This window comes from Blennius ocellaris, assembly GCF_963422515.1.
Source record: "Blennius ocellaris genome assembly, chromosome: 8".
Taxonomy (NCBI): domain Eukaryota; kingdom Metazoa; phylum Chordata; class Actinopteri; order Blenniiformes; family Blenniidae; genus Blennius; species Blennius ocellaris.
Genome location: NC_137657.1, coordinates 16,104,885 through 16,123,903, shown reverse-complemented (window position 1 = coordinate 16,123,903; position 19,019 = coordinate 16,104,885). Strand labels below are relative to the sequence as shown.

Genomic DNA, 19,019 nt, shown 5'->3' with positions numbered 1-19,019 from the left:
CATCCATCACATCCATCTGACCCGCCCTGCGGTGCTGAAAAGACCACGGTTATCACTCACCCCTGACACTGTCATCGACGTTTGCCCTTAAAAGTGCGCACATGTACACACACAAAGACGCCGAAGCAGCACGCATATAGACGGTCTTCAGCATCTTTGCAGTCAGCCCCAAATGTCCCCGTCACCTCTCGTCCTTCCCTTCATTGAACTCTCATCACCATCCATCAGCCCTCATCATTCAGAAAAATGCCAGCGTGCTCAACAGATGGCTCCAACCCAATAAAATCGTGACAAATGCCAGGTAACTCCCATAAGGGACCGATCGCTTCAATGTTCACCCTCAACAAGAACACACTTATTTCCAGCCGTCGAACATAGTTATGCAAAGCTAGTGTCAGTTTGGATCTGGACTTGGTGTGGGCCTTTGTGCTGATGTGAGTGAGGCGTTACAATAGCTCGTATTGTCCCACTGCCTCTCAGCTTTATTACATATGTATGTGTTGATTGCTGCAAAACAACAATGCTGGTGCATGGCATTAAGCACTAACAATAACAGTGATGCTTGGCGCTCCTACTCAGCGTTGGATGTTTATCCAACAAACCTCTGTGTTGACGCCCAGTACCGAATAGTGTGAAATACCAACAGAAGAGCCAGCTTAGGAATATCATGAATGGGGAGTTTGGTGGCTGTTGTCCTGTACAGAGACATTTTAAAATCATTTAGAATAAAAACAGGAAAAATCAAGGGTGGAAGCATCTGGTTGGCCACTCAGGGTACCCCCAAGTTGTGATTGGTTTTAAGTGGTGTGTAAAGGTGTGCCACCCATACCGTAAAAGTTTTTTAAACAGAAACAGCAGGACTATATTTTTGGTACCTTTCATTTCACTTTGAGGTGAATTCCATTTGTTTGTGACAGTAGAAATGAAAGAAGGGAAGAACAACATAAACAGGGGCACATCTAACCGAATGTTATTGTTGACTGAAAAGTGAAAAAACCATATGAACTTCTTTACAAATAGAAATATGAGCAAGATGAAGGAATGAATCCGATAAGTGACCAGTTAAAACCTTTTTTTCCACTTAGTAGTGTAATACTAAAGTAATACGTCACTGTATCATCAATTTTAATGCACTTATTACTCCATATATGCCTCTTCTCCAGAAATTCTCTGCATCCACCCCAGGGAACAATTAGAGACCGGACTGAGTGCATTTATCATTATTTTTAAGCAATTGAATGAAGCAAGCATTGTTGGTACAGTTAAATGGCACAGCTGTAATGAATAACTGAATATATGACTTGTTAGGTCGGAGCACAGCTTTGTATAAGAACCTCGTGAAATCCATACTGTGTAGATGTGCGAGATTGATAGTGTCCACAGGACAATAGACACATATGAGAGCGAACCATAGGCTCAAAGGTCACCTGGCCCACCCACGTCACTGTGGTGTAACAAGCCTGCGTGGAATGTCGGGGGTGTCGCTCTGGTCAAAAACCTTGGGTTTGTCACCCGCCCAACCCTCCCAGAATCGTGATACGCCCGAGCGGACCAAGCTATGTTCCAACCCTGCCAGCACCCTGTTGAGGCAGAGACCTTCCCCACCCTTGGGTCCCATTCACACAAAACCACACATGGGCGTTTGCGGACAACAGCCATCTCTGATGCCCTTCTGATTCTCTCTTGCTGGCATTTAGCTGGAGAAGAATCAGCGTGTGTGCGTGTACGTGTGTCAGCGTGTGTGTGTGTGTTTGTTTCAGCGGGGCAGTCTGCTGCAGGGAAGAGGTGACAAGAGTTGTGGTGCAGATGTCCCCAGTGCAAGTGGAGCCTCATGAATGGCGGCTGTTGTGATGGTGACGGGGAAACGCGTTGGAGGCCTGGCCTACGCACTCCAGTCATCTGAATGGCTGGAATTCAGCATGGTCGAAAAGACAAGCTCATGCGTGCAGATTAGGAACAAAGTGTCCTCTTTATGACTTTTTTTTTCTGTCTGTTAGTGTCACTCTTCTTTATTTGATTTTTAATAATTCCTTTTCTCAAGCTGTAGTTGCCTTTATACGAGTATAGTAGCATGTAAAGGTAAAGAGTTAAAAGCAAATTGAGAATATATAAAATGTAGTGAATAATTATTAAAGGAATACGCATAAGCCTTTGAGAGGAAGCCAGAGTGTAATTGATTTGAAGTGGAAATGTTATGATTGATCTATTGATTAGCTGTCCAGAGCTTCAGTACTTTAACAGCAGACATGTGCCTTGACTCAGGAGACCATGAAACCAGAGTCTCGGAGGAACAGACACACGCCACAGACGCATCTATTCACCATGTGATGATCAGGACTATGAGACAAAGGGGGGAAGATGCAACTCTTCCAGCTCTGTCCCACTAAACATCTGTTCAGCCGAATTAAGTGGCCATGTGTGAAACCCTTCCTTAATCAGTTTGCTATCAGCTCACTTCCCCATATATGTACTATACATATTACTTATTTGTACATTTTCAACTGAAAGTGTTTAGATACGCTCGCAAATTGAACACTACTTCAATGCATTAAAAATACATACATTCTATTGTATTGTTGTACAGTTAAATGGTCCATCACATGGCAAACACAGAGACTCATAACTATGCCGGGCACACACAAGTGAAACATGCAAACTCCACACCCAGGCTTGAACTGGGGACATGAAAATGATACATATTAAATCTATCTTTCCTTTCTTTTTTTTTGTTAAACTGCATGCATAGCTAAAAATCATTTGCATAAGGGAAAATGCTGCAGTTGTGAACTAAATACTGCTCGTGGTTTTACAATGTTTCCATAGTCATCATCAAATTTCTGGCAAAGTAAGAAAATTACAAGAATCTATGGCATTAATTTGATCTCAGAACATTGTGCAAAGGTTTGGAAAACCATTTTTGAGTTCACACTGTCAAGTACATACAGTGAGTCAATACTATCTGTAGTTATTGGTAGATCTTTAAAAAAGAAACATGCTTTGATTTATGTTCAACAGAAACCTGTAAAGGGAGCATTTTACTATTGTATTTGCAATTTACTGTCTGTTTCTTTGCATGCTACATGCACAGATGTTGTATTCATCTGCATGCGTTTCATTTAATAACAGTATGTATCAACACTGTAGGTTTAATACAGGTACATAGAGTTCACTTTATGGTGAGCGACACTGAAGTGGAGAGACTAGACTACAGCAACGTCCTTCATTCCGGGATACAATGAGATAAATCACTAACCCCCCCACACAGAGGAGAGACAGACAGTAAAAGTCTGACAAGAGGACTAAGAAAAGGATTCTTGTTTGATGCAGGAAGGGGACATTGTTCACAAGATGCCAAGGCGTGGGCATCCAGGCACAGATTAGCCACAGGGAAACATTATCTCTCTGGGCCAGTATACGAGACCCACTCTGGACAGGCTTGGCGTATTTTGACCGTCTAGGTACTCCATGTACTGAGTGGCTCTTGTCTCCCATACGAACAAAGTGGGAGCTTGTTGGAGTAACCTCAAGGGGTGAGTCCATGCTCTCCTCCCACCTCCATCCTCCCAGCTTCTCCTCCCCTCTGTGCCCCGCACCAACAGTGAGCCTGCTGGAGTTCAAGCCTGGCCACGTGTTAGCCATTACAGTCCCACAATGACCTTGTTGAGCTCAACATTTAGAGTCCCATAAAAACATTATTGTCTGAGTCCTGGGATCATTTGTCCACTACCACAAAGACTCAGCGAAAACCAAAATGTTAACCCCTCCAGGGATTTGTGAAGGCACATTTTTCAGATTCTGCCCCCTCTCTGCCCATCCACCCCCTCGGTGCCACATTGCACCCACATTGACGCACTTCTCAGTGCCCACAGGGTACTCCTACACCAACTCATTCAGATATGAGGAGGGCTGTATGGTCAAAAGGCTACCCCATAAAAAAGACATTTTGTCTGCTGAACGCCCAAAGAGCAATACCAACAATATCCATTTTCTTCTTGTTATACCAGCGCTTGGCTTTTTCCCCTTTTAATTTCATCGACTTTTACCCACAAATGTTACTGTATGTCATCTGTCTATCTGTTTGTCCGTCTCACCTTCCCTTTCCGGTGCATAGCAGTAGACCAATAACAGCTAAAAGTCTGTAATGGTCATTTAGACTTTATTTCCATTTCACATCGGCTTGGTGCATGTACCTGGAGAGTGAATGGGCAAGGTCGTGCCAGCCTATTAGCCATATTAAAAAAACAGCCCATTATGCTAATTGGCGAGGTCTAATGCATGTACAGGTTGCTTAGTGCCCATGTATTAGCTCTGATAGATGACTCAGTGATTAGCATTGAAAGGTACATTGTAGTACAGTGCCTCTGCTTGCCCTCATGCTCGCTGTCCTCTGATCCTGTCTCTCAGTGCGGTGACCTCTACAGTGGACACTTTAGGTCAGTTATGCATGCTCCAAACCAAACGTTTGGTGCTGGCAATGAGAATGACTGCTGTTGACCATGAGCATCCTTATTCTTTTACGAAGGCATGTAACTCTTTTATAAAATAACAATATTATTTTGTACAATAACAATTTCCCCATTTGGGGGAAAGATGAGAATCTTGTAAGAAATTGTTTGATTTTGTTTTATTATCTTATCCATGTTGTAAAATTACTCTAAAAATAAACTCTACATCCACATCAACACCCTGACAAATTTAAAATAGTGTGCCGAACAGCATACAGAACAACAAAGAAGACACAGTGATTTGTATTATGAAAAAGTTTTAATACAACGTCACATTGACTGTGAGAAGTTTGTCAAGGTGAGCACCTTGCATGACCGTAATGTTGGTGTGCGAGTGAACGGGTCAATGCAGTGATGATATTATTTAAGAGCATGAAAGAGTCTCAACCCTAGAAATGTTTTTATTGGTCTGAAAATCGAATGGGACCTTTGTACCAAGATTGAAAAAAAAAAAAAAAAAATCCCAAACAGCAAATAGTAATCACAGTGCCTTTGTTTGTTGTGGTAAAGTCTTTTGATCAAAAACCCTTTAACATTTTGTGATAGTGAGTGACACAGTTTCTTTGGTATGATTGCAAACATCTAACAATTAGAAAAACAAGTACTTGATTGGATAATATGGCTGGGAAAAGCAAACAAAATGGATATTACAGCAGTGTTAATACAGTGCTACTACAATGAGATTTTTTTAAAATTTGGTAGCCCATAAGGAAAACACTTTGCCTTGAGTATCAAAATCACATTTCATTAAATTTTGCCATCTGTCCCAGACCACCGGCACCCACTACAATCCTCATATTCCCAATATAGAGCTTCAATCCCTTGCTCTGTTAGCGGCCCTGACTGGGTCTCTCAGGGAAGGGAGCACATTCTCCTTTCATCCCCTCTTAGAGGACAAACATCAGTCCCATCTCGCTGCCCATCCATATTCATGAGCCGCTTATAAATATCTGATAGGAGCCTTGCTACAGCTGTTTAGACGAGAGAGCAACGTAAAGCTCCCTGCACATGCACAAACACACAAAAACTGTTTTACCGGGGTGTGCATATATGCATGTGCTTTAACATGTAATGTATTGTTCTTCTTCTCTCTCTTTCTGACACACACACACACACACACACACACACACACACACACACACACACACACACACACACACACACACACACACACACACACACACACACACACAGGTTGGTTGCCAGATCTCAGACTTTCCTCTACCTGCCTTGCCCCCTGATAGCATCGGCTCATTGCTGGGCTATCACTCTCCCTTGTTCTCTCGCTCTCTCTCTCCCAGCCTTAATTAAAGTGTAAGTGTGACTACAGAATGAGAGAGGAATCCTTAAGTGCCGTATTTACCTTCCCTCTGACAGGACTCATGCTTATCAGTGAGACTGGAGTACTGGTGCCAGAAGACAGGGGCTTCTCAAAGGCCTAAGTAATCGCCAGAGTCCCTTCGCAACAACACGGGCACGTACACACACGCACACAGATTCCCAGTCTGCGCATCACCTCCCTTGTGACGGTTTTCCTCCTGTTTATGCATATGGAATACAAATGCTTCACGCTGGTTCTTGTGCTTTTCTGAAATTTTAAATGGTTAATGAAACATAGAATAAGTGAGGAAGGTTGGGCTATACCAGCATTCATAACACCTAATTAGAAGAACAGGGTGTGAAGATGAGCATTTCTTGTGTTCATTCATGATCATTGCGATTGGTATTAATTATTCTTCTTTTAACTGCAATCAACCAATGGATTTTTCATTGTGGCTGCAATGTTTAACTTGTATGCCTGAGGACTTTTTGTGTCCCACTGGTACATTATTATTGACACCTAAATATTTAGAACAGCAAGGGTAAAAGCTTATGAGCTAAAATCAAGAGTGCCATAGAATGATGATGAAACAATTTTAAAACTCTTGTATTAGATTAAATGTTTAATGTGCCATGAATATCTGAGACAGAGTTTCAAAATGTGTGATCTTTTTATTCTGCATTGACGTGAAACTGCAAGTTTTTGTTTTTATCCGCATAGTACAACCTTTACCAAGCGGTGGCATCCACATTTCCAGAAATAGAACCACTCATTCCAGCAACACATGCCACAAAACATTGGATTGTCTGTACCGGTGTACTGCAGCTGCACATCTTCCTCTCTGAGTTCTGTTTTTTTTGTGTGATGCTCTAATTTCTGTTGTAAGTATGAAAAGACAATAGCCCACAATGACATTCGCAGATAAAGTTATTAAAACTAACAGCATTTTGTAATTTTGTCAAAAACATTTTTCCAACATAACATTGTGTGTAAAGTATAATTAATCAACTTTATAGAATTCAATTTTATTCAAAAAGAAATTGCAGTGAATGTCCTGATACTTGATTTTTTTCCCCCCCGTCACTATAAGTTTTATTCTTCCAGCCAGACACGGCCAATTTACAAAATGTTTTTGTTTGTGTTTTGTTACGGCACTTTATTTTATACATTTTATCTCCACCATATCAATGTGACTCTGGAGTGAAGACCCTTGACAATAACATTAGTTAAAAATGACAGACAAGGACAGGCGAGTCACCGCCATTTCCAGACAATTTGTAAGCAATGGCAAAGTTGTGAAACTGGAAAGTTGTTCCTCCGGTTGTCTTTTTTCCTATTGTCGCCTGTGTTCCCTCATGTGCTAGGTGCTCAGTTTGCCTGTTGTTCTTCATCAGGTTCCCTGCAATCTTTCTCCTGTAATCTCTGGTTTCCCCCCCCACTAGATTTTAGGCTCTCCCATATTGATGGAATATTTAGGGACTTATTTCCCTTGTGTGGAAACAAACTTTGTAATTGTTTAGTGAATGTATTTTCTTTGTTTGTGCTTTTGTGAGCTAAGCTAATTATTTGGCTTCATTAAGAGGGTGCATCATTGCCCCCTGTGCAATCTTTGCCCCGGGGGCTCTTGTCGCCCTGACACAAGTGGTAGTTTTACGTGGTGGAATACATTTTGACAAGCGCTGACACTTTCATGCCAATAGCCATCGTAAAGAGTATTACATCCATGTTAGATCAGGATTGACCAGGAATAAAGGAATGAGATATAACAAGTCAAAGAAAAACCACTAGAGATGGCGAATGTTTTCATGTGGGCTAAGTCAATATAACTGGTTTTGCTTGTTTTGAATTCAAGGTTCAATTAAAAGTTGCTTGCGGCCCCCCAAAATGGAACTTTGGCTTTAAATCTCATGTTTTTGACTCTTCTCATTTTTTTTACGCTCCAGAAAGATGAAAAGTCTTGATGTATGTTGCCCCTTTAAGATGGGGTTCCAGACTCTTTGGAAGAGGAAAACAAAAATTGCTTCCTTTTTTCCAAATAGGCTCAAGATTAGAGAGGTGATATAATACCTCCTTATCACTGTTTACTAGTAGCTTCCTAATCACATGAGAGAGAGAGAGAGAGAGAGAGAGAGAGAGAGAGAGAGAGAGAGAGAGAGAGAGAGAGAGAGAGAGGTGGTTGCAGGCACAACCTTGGAAATCAAATGCCACAATCCACCACGTGCTTAGTATGGCACAGATACAGCAACAGCATTCAAAGGTGACATTGCAATCAGTGGACAATGCTGGCACAGGTTGAGTGCACTTTTCTGAAGGCAGAAGCCCCAAACTGCACTTCTGAGGAACTTTTCTGGTTTTCCTCCTCTTTCACTTGTGACTCCTTTTTTTTTTTTTTATTTACTGATACCTTACTGCTTCCAGTCTCTCCTCTTCTCCTCCAACTCATTAGAAACATTAGAATTGCTGATGCCGGCAAGAAAACACATTTTGCTTCGGTCTGAAGAATATCTTTGTTCTGTATCCAATACAAATAGAAGTAGATTTAAATATTGCTCATCTGGAGTGTGCTTGCGTGGCTCTGAGAGAGGAGGCAGAGAGTCTGTGCATCTGAAGTTGAGCAACGATTGGTTGTGCATGCAAAAGGAAGAGATATTGTGTGAGCTTGTATGCATGTGTGTGACTGTATGTGCGTTCCCAGAGGGTATTTCAGTTCCTTATGGGGAGTACAGTTAAAGTGAACAATAGGCAGTGCAGCGCTGCACTCTTTGCAGCATGATACTACAGAACATCAACAAAAGGCAACCCACAGCTTTGTAGATGAATCTGGATGGTCAAATAAAACTTTTTTTTTTTAAATTCTGTTTTATTTTGCCATCAAGGTTATGAACAACTCAAATAAGATGCAACAAAAGTTGCGAAAGAGTGAAGGATTGCATTTTATGAAATTACATCCATTGAGATGCGGGTAATGTAAAAATGTGAAATGTTCTGGTCCAAACAGAACTCATATCTATCATTTTCTTAGTCCGCACCAGTTTATATAGTAGTTTATATAGACTTCCCTTAACACCATCCAGTGTCAGAGCAGTGCTACCTTCACAATGATGTGTTGGTAAGAACTTGAAGTCTAAATATGAGATTGAAGTCAAAATGTTCCATTTCATGAAATACATACATTTGACTAAGAAAAACAACAAAACTGATGTAAATACAAGGCTGGAGGTTTAAAACAGAAAGGGGATGGGATTTTAAAGTGAGTGTTGCTCATTAGCCATGCAGAGCATCTTGGCTCCTCTCCCACACCTCCCGGCTCATCATTGCCTGAGCCCTGCCTGCCAGTGCACCCCCACCTCCATGAAATATCCCTCTCTGCCTCGTCCCTTCCTCCCTCCCTTCCAGCCCCTATAATCACACCCGCAATCACAGCCCCTAATTAGGTTAATTAATTTGTATCAGCCCTTGTAGGGACTTGGCTGATGAGGCAGCCATAATAGCGCCAGCACCCCCTCTTTGCAAGAAAAAAAAAAAAGAAGAAGAAAAGGGGAACAAGATCCGATGCGAGCCTGTCGTCTGTGGCGAGACGGTGCTATAAACCATGGGGTCACATTTACATCCCTACCCCCAAACCTTTCTCTCAGCCACAGCATTTCTCCCCTCTAACCCCAACACATTCCTCCCCCTGCTCAGGTTATTCAATAGGGGTGACACTGCCACCTAAATAGTGATATATGCCCCATCATGTCACCGTGCACCAGTGTGTCCACTGGAATGAGAACATCCTGTAAAATAATAATTGAGTCTACGTCTTCCTGGTGACAAATGTCCAAGCATAGAGAAGTGTGATGTTTTGCTTGTTTGTTTACACTTTGGTACTCTGTCGTGGCATTGCAAAAGTAGAAGGGGGGGGGGGGGGGGGGGGGGGGGGGGGAGACAAAGTGTATGGTATGATAATGATTCTCTTGGTGGTTTGTCTCTGTAACCAATCGAAGCATCACATTACAATCAGCGGCCCTCATCGCCCCTCATCAGGCCACTGACGAACAAACTCTGATTAACACCCCCATCTGATTACTGCAATCACCCAGGCTAACCACGCATGAGCACTGTCCCCCACCAGCACACACACACGCACGCACGCACACGCGCACACACACACACACACACACACACACACACACACACACACACACACACACACACACACACACACACACACACACACACACACACACACACTCACACTCACTCAATACCTCGCTGTTAGTCGTGGAGGTTTTTAGGCACACGTGCACACAAAGTAGCTCTCATCACGCATCGTCACGTCGTTACCATTAGAGAGGTGAGCATCAGCAACAGCAACAAATTTGAGAGAGAAAAAGTGCACATCATTAAGAGAGCGTGTACGTGTTCGACACAGAGGGAAACTAAAAGACAGAGTGAATTAATGCAATTAATAGTTTTGAAAGCTCAAAGCTACCATATGAAACTCAAAAGTCCAGCATCACATAATGTCACTCAGGTTTAAGACACACAAATATCCCTCCTCGCATAAGTGAACAGGGTGCATTCAATTGTGATGCAAGCAGACACTTGCATAAATATACATACTCGCAATCTCAGGCAGACAATGACACAGGGAGGCTGCGAGACAAGGACAGATCCGGTAGTTAAAGCGTAATGAACACGTCCCCAAGGCAGGCGCCTGGCATTCCCCTGAATGATGGACTGACAGTAATACCGGGGCAGATGGGTGCGCTCCACGCCCTGTTCAACACCACACACACACATGCACACACCCTCCCCCTTGGTCTATCCTGGCCCTCTCTCCTGCAGAGAGATACCCCCTGTAGGTTTGATGTGGAGGTGGTTGGGGGAAGCGTAGAAGGGGTGCTGTGTGTGTGTGTGTGTGTGTGTGTGTGTGTGTGTGTGTGTGTGTGTGTGTGTGTGTGTGTGTGTGTGTGTGTGTGTGTGTGTGTGTGTGTGTGTGTGTGTGTGTGTGTGTGTGTGTGTGTGTGTGTGTGTGTGTGTGTGCGTGCGTGCACCTAGAGGTGGGGTGCACAAGTATGAGGCCCCTGTCATGATTTAGGCTCCCATGCAAATTTAATCAATTCGAGTACCTCTCGCCAGCCAGGGCTCATTAGCAGCAATTTAAAAAGGAGGCTCTGTGATCCCCACCTCATTGCATGAGCCAGACATCGAGCTCAGGCACACATGCATACTCACACAAACATGCTGAGGCACACATAGATACCCAAATATTCACCCACAAATACACAAGAATGCATGCACATCAGGGACACTGTCAAGGCTGCAAAGATTTTCCTTCAGACAGCTTCCCCCTGGCATGGGGGGAGAGGGAGAGAGAGAGACGGAAAGAGAGAGAGAGAAGAGAGAGAGAGAGAGATCCCTGGCCTGCACAACACACCCTCTCCTCCCCCATCTTCCTCCCCTTCTTCTGTCCCACCTCTCTTTCCACTACTTCAAAGGCCCCATGACACCCAGCTTCAAGTTAAAGGAGAGGGGGAGCTACAGATAAAGACTACCTTTCACTAGCCCTCCTCCACCCCTCACATTGGAAGATACCCTCCCAACACTGATACCCCAGGCTACCTCTCTCTTCTCCCCACTTCTCAGTCGCCAGTTCTCAGTAATTGGGCGGGATCGATTAGTACTGTCCTTAACCATCCTTAACCTCAGCTTTGTATACCGGCTCTGGAGCTGTGATATTGAATGTGGTTGGTGGAGCTGCAGCAGTGGGGTTTTTAAAGATCAAGTACCAGGTTAAATCCATTGTGGTTACTGATAAACCAGCGCTGAAGGGGTATTTTTAAGGTTCAATGTTTCAATCAGGAGATCGAAAATGAAATATGATTTTGGCTTACGTCTGTCATGGCAATATGGCTGAAATCTCATGCAAAGTAAATCCAATGTATCCTACATGCAAGTGAACAACTCGTAACAGAGATTGTCGCAAATTCAGTGAGGGGAATTAAATTGACAGCAATGTGTTTTTAATGGCATAAATAATAATCTTTTGATAATTAATTATTTTCAATATTCCAACTTTATTTTTTGAGTTCATTCAAAAAAAAAAATGTTTCTACTAAACATGCATTTCCTTAATGAGTCACTAATGTGTCATTGTTTTTCTGTTAACAAAACAGAGAACAGAAGTCCATTGTAGTTTACCCCCTTTTAACCAGACTGCACTTTCCCTCTCAGTTACCACATATCAGGGTCAATGTCATACCCTGCAGCTGTGTGACTGCCACACAGCGAAAGGCCTCATTCCAAAACAGACTTTACGTTAACAAACCTCAAGGGTCATTAACTTTAGAGATGGTGTGTGCTGGGGACAGGATGGCCTGTGCATGTAGTCAAATAAATTATGAGGTTTTTGACGTTAGTGGAATGCCTGTCTATATCTTTAAAATCAGAAGGTCACCCTCTGCCCACCCCTGGGGCCTGCCGCTGCACCCCGGCGAAACAGCCCCGTCGCTGGGGGGAATGAAAGGCGAGCTTGAGGAGGAAACAGTGGCTCATCTGTGCTCGTTTGGCATTGTCAGATAGGGGTCCCGGAACTGCGCACACAGTGTTTTGACCCCTGGGCTCTCCTCAACGACCTCCACCCCCTCCGCTTATGGACAGTAGTGCCCCAGGGTCCCCGTCCACGCACGCTCTCCCAGCAAAGTGACGCAATAACAGGGGGCAGGGAGGGTTGAGAAGGAGGAGGGTGTGTGTGTGTGCGTGGGGTGGGGGTAAGTGGGCCTGATTCATTCATGTACTGGGAGCAACAAAATTGAGACAAGAGTGAGACAAACACTTAAATGCCACTGAGGAGTCTTGTCTGGCCTCATGTAACTTGTGCAAAAATAAATCAATGCATGCATATACTGTATATGTTTAACTGGTAAACTGGTTGTTGCATTTTAACTATTGGTACGCAAGTCAATAGAAATATTCTTTTTTTTAAACATTATTTCTTCAAATGGATGGTAAACATAAACATTATATGCAATCCATCCATCCCTCTATTATACTGGGCTCTAGATTATCCCAGTAGTCAATTGGCATGGTGCACCATGAAAGAAGTATTATATATGCCATTTTATGGAATATAATCAGTTATAATCGGTGTCCAACTGACTGATGTCATGCATATTTTCCCATTTAGATCTTAAAAATCTCATTTTCATTCCGGTTTTTAACAGTCCTATTGACAGACCCAATTCACCGAAGACTAATGCCATGTATCATTATGTGGTATTTTCAAAAAAGTATAATATATTTAACTTGCTAGCCACACTGTTTAGTTATTTTCCGTAAGGTGCATATCAGATATGGTGCTATTGTATTTCAAGGTAAATGTACTTCAACTATTTGGGTTTTCTGTGATAGTTATGAGCTTACCATTATTAAGTCAAAGGAGATCAGGTAAAATCGCCCAAGACTTGTTCAATAAACGGTAAAAAATATAAAAATCCTTTTTTCTTATTGGTATGATATTTACAACTGCTGAACCTGAGGTTTCTAAAGCTGTTCTGGATTGACTTTTAAATGAAAGCAAGTTGTTTGGCCATATGTGACTTTCAATGAGATCAATCCATGCATACTGTATAAGTTTGCAACACCTGTTTACCTTTGGATGTATTTACATACATTTAATATGAATCTTAATTGACAGAATATTCAGTGCTGCAGGCTTTTACAGCTGGTATTTGTGTACTTACTTTTTAAAGCAGAGCAACTAAACCAAACATGTCAAACCCCGGTCACAATGTCTCTGCTTTGGCACACACAGACTCGTTCAGCTCACCTTTGCTCTGGTCAGCAGTGTTCCGGCCAAGGCCTCCAGTGTAGTCCCTCCACCTCTCGCTATACGTCGGCCTGGCTCACTCGCTCTCTTCTTCGCCTGCACATTCTCCCAGGAGAGGCTGATGGATGGGCTCGGTTTATGAAGCTGCTGCCACCACAATGATCAATCAAGCCTGGTCACTGTGATCTGCCAGGCCTTCAGTCTATCCCACACTATAGGCTGAGGGGAAGGCAGCACACATGCACTTTGGTAGCGCTCGCCTCATGCACATATAGCCAGTTCACACGGAGGTTAATGAAAAAAAGAACAAAAAAGAAAAAGAGCTGGAGTTTCTTTGTACAGTTGCGAGCGAGCAAGTCTTGACTGTTCCAGCTTCACTGGACCAAACAAAAACTGACCACCAAGGACTCATTACTTGAGCACATGGAGGCATCGCAGTGTATTCCTGCTCCACTATCCCATTCAGATAAATTGATAAGCACAATCACACACATTTCCTGAGATGTCTAATTAGCAGAACACAGTGTGAGCTCTTTAGATGCGAAGGCAGAGATGGGAAATGATAGACCTTTCTTTTTAAGGGGAAAAAAAAACCTGCGCTGTCACATCAAGAGATTCACGGGTATAAATAATGAAATTAAAAATGGCAAGTTTTGCATTTGTCTGCTGGAGTTGCTGTGTGGTGGATTTGTACATACTGCTTCACAGACACTCAGAAATGAATGGGACACCTGAAAAGACAAACGAATTGTAAACATTACTAACATCTGTTCTTTTTTTTTTGTCTACTGAAAAAAGAAAATGATGCATCACAGCATCTTTTCTAATCTCGAGTGTGAAGAATTATCTGGTCACGATAAAAAACTGAAACACTTGATTGCCTGAGACAGTTTAAAGCTGCCTCACACTAAAATGCTACCAGATAAACTTTCCAAGGATGGAGCTGTAACAATTTGCCTCTGGAGGGAGGCTTTTAACAGAGATGTCTTTGCATAAGCACAGCTGCAGCTAATACAATTAATAAATGGGTAATTCTGTTTAAAGTGAGCTAATGAGCAAGCATTGACAATAGAAGTATTGTTATCGATGTCTGCTACCTGACAACCTAAACCATATTTAATTTTATTAGCTGCAGCTGTGTCTACCCTGCTGTGACGGGGGAAAGGGCCCCGGTGAAGGTGTGCATTCAAAGTCAAGGGCCGCAACGAAGGCGTGTCCTTCAGCGGCTGCGAAGGCTTTGCTGAACCTGCATCTCCACCACACAAGAGTCCAATACATGAACTGCATACTGCATACCGTACTGCATCAGTTTCAAGAAATAAGATGCATTTACACTTATGAGATTTATTTTTCTTTATTGGTTGACATAACTGACAATAATCTGTGACCTGAATGAAATGTGTGCTTTTATGAAAAAAAAACACAATTGAGTAATTCAGTTAGATGGTTTTATTATCAGTTTGAATGATTTGAGATGTCAAACATGTTTCACCGTCACTGAAGTTAGATACTTGTGTGAGTCATTCCACCAAAATGGTAAAATCATACAGAATATACCATATTCTGAGTGCACAATCTCAGCATCAGGCCAGATTATTAACTTCCAGGGTGGAGCTCAGACTGCTTTTTGCGCTCAATGTTTTTTGTTTTTTTTTAGGCAGCAACGCGTCTCTTTCCCAAAGTGTCACAAAGCGCAATAATGCCCCCTAGTGGAGGTACGAGAGAAAATAAGGTGGATCCGGACAAGCGCTGCAATTAAGGTTGTCACTTTTTAGAACCAAGTTGTATCGTTTGTAATTATAATGTGCAAGGAATGTAGTTGATAGCAAACACAGAGACAGAAAACCCACACATACTCATATTTACACCTCAAAGCAATTTCAAAACATCCAATTTGTCTCAAATGCATGTTTTCATACTGCAAGATCAGGCCATGCATGCTCAGGGAAAAACGTACACAGAATGTGTGGCGGCTCCACTCTAACAAGGATATTGTCACTGTGAGGCGAGACAACAGCTTTAGGCGAGGGGAAGACAGAAGATCCAAACTCCACAGAAAAGCCCAAAACCCAATTGGCAGCCCTGATACCATTACAACACTGTGCGAACATTGAAATGCATTTTAACATTCCACAATATTGTTTTGATTGTTTTCAGACTATTGTCAGAATGAACACTTCTCAATTTATAGCTTTAAATTTTCTGATAATAATGCAATGTTCACCATATTTATGTTAAAATCAAAGTTGCCTACAAACTACTGAGACATACAATTTTATTAATGGGTTATTTTCTAGGGAAATTGGATTAGGACCATTTTTGAAAATGCACTTACACAACATGCCTTCTGTTTGGAACAGCTACTTTGTGTATTTCCATCATTGATGTGCAAGAAACAGGAAGAAAATAGGATGCGAACATCCATATTCACTGGTTTGATCAAATGTAGATGACACTGAAATTAGAGCTCTGATTAGTTAAGAAGGAGAACACTTAAACATCTGCCTATATCATTTGTATAGTCCTGGATTCCTCATTAAAATGCAGGCTGAGAAAATCCATCACTAATTATTTTCCTTGTCACCCTGCACCCCCCCACCCATCCCATCCCATCCCACCCCCCTATAGACAAGAAAACCCATGTAAACCAAAAAATCACTGTGAATCAACCACTTCAACCTGTGTTTTTCTGATGTTTATTTGAAAGAAACTAAGCCTTAGATAAATATGTACAAATCTCTGCAGCTGCAACAATGAGCGAACAACATTACTCTTGTCTCCACTGTGATTACAGCTGTTTGGTTCCACGTGGCAGAAGTTCATTACGAGCACATCCTAATAACAGATGACTTCGCTTTCAGCGTTTCCTCTTGGCTTCAAACTTGTAGATGGCTGCACTGTTTTGCGTTTCCTTTTTTACCTTCACTTTCTTGACTTTGTCCTAGAGCATGAGAACAACAAAACAATGTTGGGATGAAGATGTCTACGATGCCAATATTCTAAACAAATCTCAGGATCTCCTCCCGGCTCACCTGTAGATCTTTGCGGGTCTGAATTTTCTGAGTGATGACATACATTTTCTTCTCTCTGTCAATCCTCTGGGAAAGGATCTTATACTGGTACTTCCTCTGCTTTGCCAGTTTCTACAAGTACAGCAATAAATAAAACATAAACACTTGGAATCGAGTGTATTAACTTGCATACGATTATCATTTTAAAATTGCATGTGTGTGAGAGATCTTTGATTATAACCACAGACCTCAATGACACGAGGTGTTTTGACTCCTTGGATGGCTTTAGTCTCCAGAGTTTTCAGAGTTGGCCTGTTGTACACTCTGTCCACCAGCTCAGGAGCCGTGTCCAGGTGGCGTGCAAGGTCGAACGACTGCACTGTGGGCGCACATACACACAAAAGATAGAATCAGAGATTCTCTACTTTCAAACCATCGATGAATTAAGAAACAGGCAAAGTCTGTCGTGACCAAAAAAAAATAAAAAATTGAGTTAGTAAATCAAAATATTTTTTCACCAAATCAGATATTTACCTCCTTTTTTAGAATCCACAAAAAACACGTGCTTGTTATTTTGTTTGCTGTCTGCGTCCAAAAGATGGAGCTCTGCTTTCATTCTCTCAATTTTCTGGAAAAAAAAAAACCCAAAACATTTTATAAAAATTCAGATTAAAGGGCACCAAAGTCAACATCTTGAGCATTATTTATACTGCTAGTACTATCCTGAAACACTGTTTACATTAGATAACTGTTCCATTTGATTCACTATGACAAGAAGCTTTACTGTGTAAACATTTCTATACAATACAGCTATATTTAGACTGAAGGTTAACACTATCAGGTAAGATCAATGCTCGTCAATAAACCTCAGAAAATTTTATAAATGTTTCTTCAAAACTTCTATGTTTATGATGCTAGTAAAATGCAACTTTATACTGTAATTTCCAGATGATAATCTGCTACTTATTTTACCACGCTTTGAACCCTGCAGCTTACAAGATGCTGCTGCAAATTCTGGGATTTTTACAGGTAAAAGGGCTTCGTGGGTGCGGCCTATATCCAGGTGGACTCAATAGTCCGGGAAAAAAACAGTACTTTCTATTATCAGTGCAAGTTTTCGAAAGGTCAGCAGGAGTACTTTGCCTTCAATGGATCCTGATTAAATTCACAATTAAGACGAGGACTCGTATTAAAACATTTAAAGTCTGAACTTCAGTGGCAGTCTCTTCCCAGTAAACAAGCAGAGAACTGCATGTGGGAAAAAAAATATTTTTGTGTTAAAATGTGTCAAATATTTATTTTAAACATGTTAATGAATCCTTGTTTTTTTTAATCAGCAAAATGTAGTTTGCAATGATGACAAGTTTCAAATTCATACTATCATACAAAGCAGCATGTCAAAGCCCCAGCATACCTCAAGCGAGCAAATGAAAGATTGTATTGAAACTTAAATATAAGCCAATCATTCACATGTGGTGGGAGTGTAAAGTGTGAAAGAAAGTGTTTTCATAGCTTGCAATGTAAGAGATGAATAAAAGGAATGTGTGCACAATGTGATAGCTGAGCACACTCAGTTAATGACAATATCTTAACCGTCCCCCACTTTAATTAAACACACCTTTGTCTCTGCAACCCTTTTCATCTCCACATATTTAATGTCCTGCGTCCTCATCACTTTCTTTTGCTCCTCGGTCACCTCCACCTCCTCTTGTGGCCGTTTTATGACGTGAACTCCATCCTGTCAACAGAAACACAGGAATCAGAAGCAGGGAATGCAAAAGTAACATGTATAGTAAAACAACACATGATAATAATGATGCAGCTGTTACCTCCAGTTTGGTGTTGACCATTTTGAAGTAAAACTCATCTGGATTCTTCTCCAAAGCTTTCTTGCGAAGAGCAGTGAGGGTGTTTTGTTTCTTGTGGTACTCACTGAATAAACAGATTGAGTCTACATCAGTTGTCATCCTTCCATTGGCATTGGGAGTTTAATGAAAACATGTAACTTCTCCCTCAATTATGCATTTACTCACTCAGCACGGAGTTTGTAGTCCTTTTTCTTCTCCAACAACCCCAGGTTTTTTCTGAAAACGGGCTGGTCGGAGAAAATAACATTATTTACACACAAAAAACACGAGGTAATATAGTCACAAGATCCCCACTAGCGTGGTTTTAGCCAGCCAACGTGCTGGTGAACCAAACACCAAACCGCTTACCTGAGATCTTTCATGGTGATTCCTCTGGCGGGATTTCAGAGCTTTCCTGAACGACGACATGTCAGGACGATATCGTCGACCTCTAAAAGGCCAAATCAAAGCGAAATACTGGATTATAAGGGAGTAACAAACACAAGCGGCAGCTCAGCTTCC

At 41.9% G+C, this 19,019-nt stretch overlaps 1 protein-coding gene across 1 annotated transcript; it reads right to left on the bottom strand.

The window, feature by feature from the left end:
- Window positions 1–16,332: 16,332 nt before the first annotated feature.
- utp11 (UTP11 small subunit processome component) lies at window positions 16,333–19,019 on the bottom strand. Its single transcript, XM_080501695.1, has 8 exons — window positions 18,867–19,019; window positions 18,684–18,745; window positions 18,480–18,582; window positions 18,269–18,388; window positions 17,185–17,278; window positions 16,899–17,029; window positions 16,672–16,782; window positions 16,333–16,580 (listed from the first exon to the last, which is right to left on the bottom strand). Exons 1-8 carry the CDS (start codon window positions 18,924–18,926, stop codon window positions 16,497–16,499), a joined length of 765 nt encoding a protein of 254 aa, XP_080357821.1. The 5' UTR covers window positions 18,927–19,019; the 3' UTR covers window positions 16,333–16,496.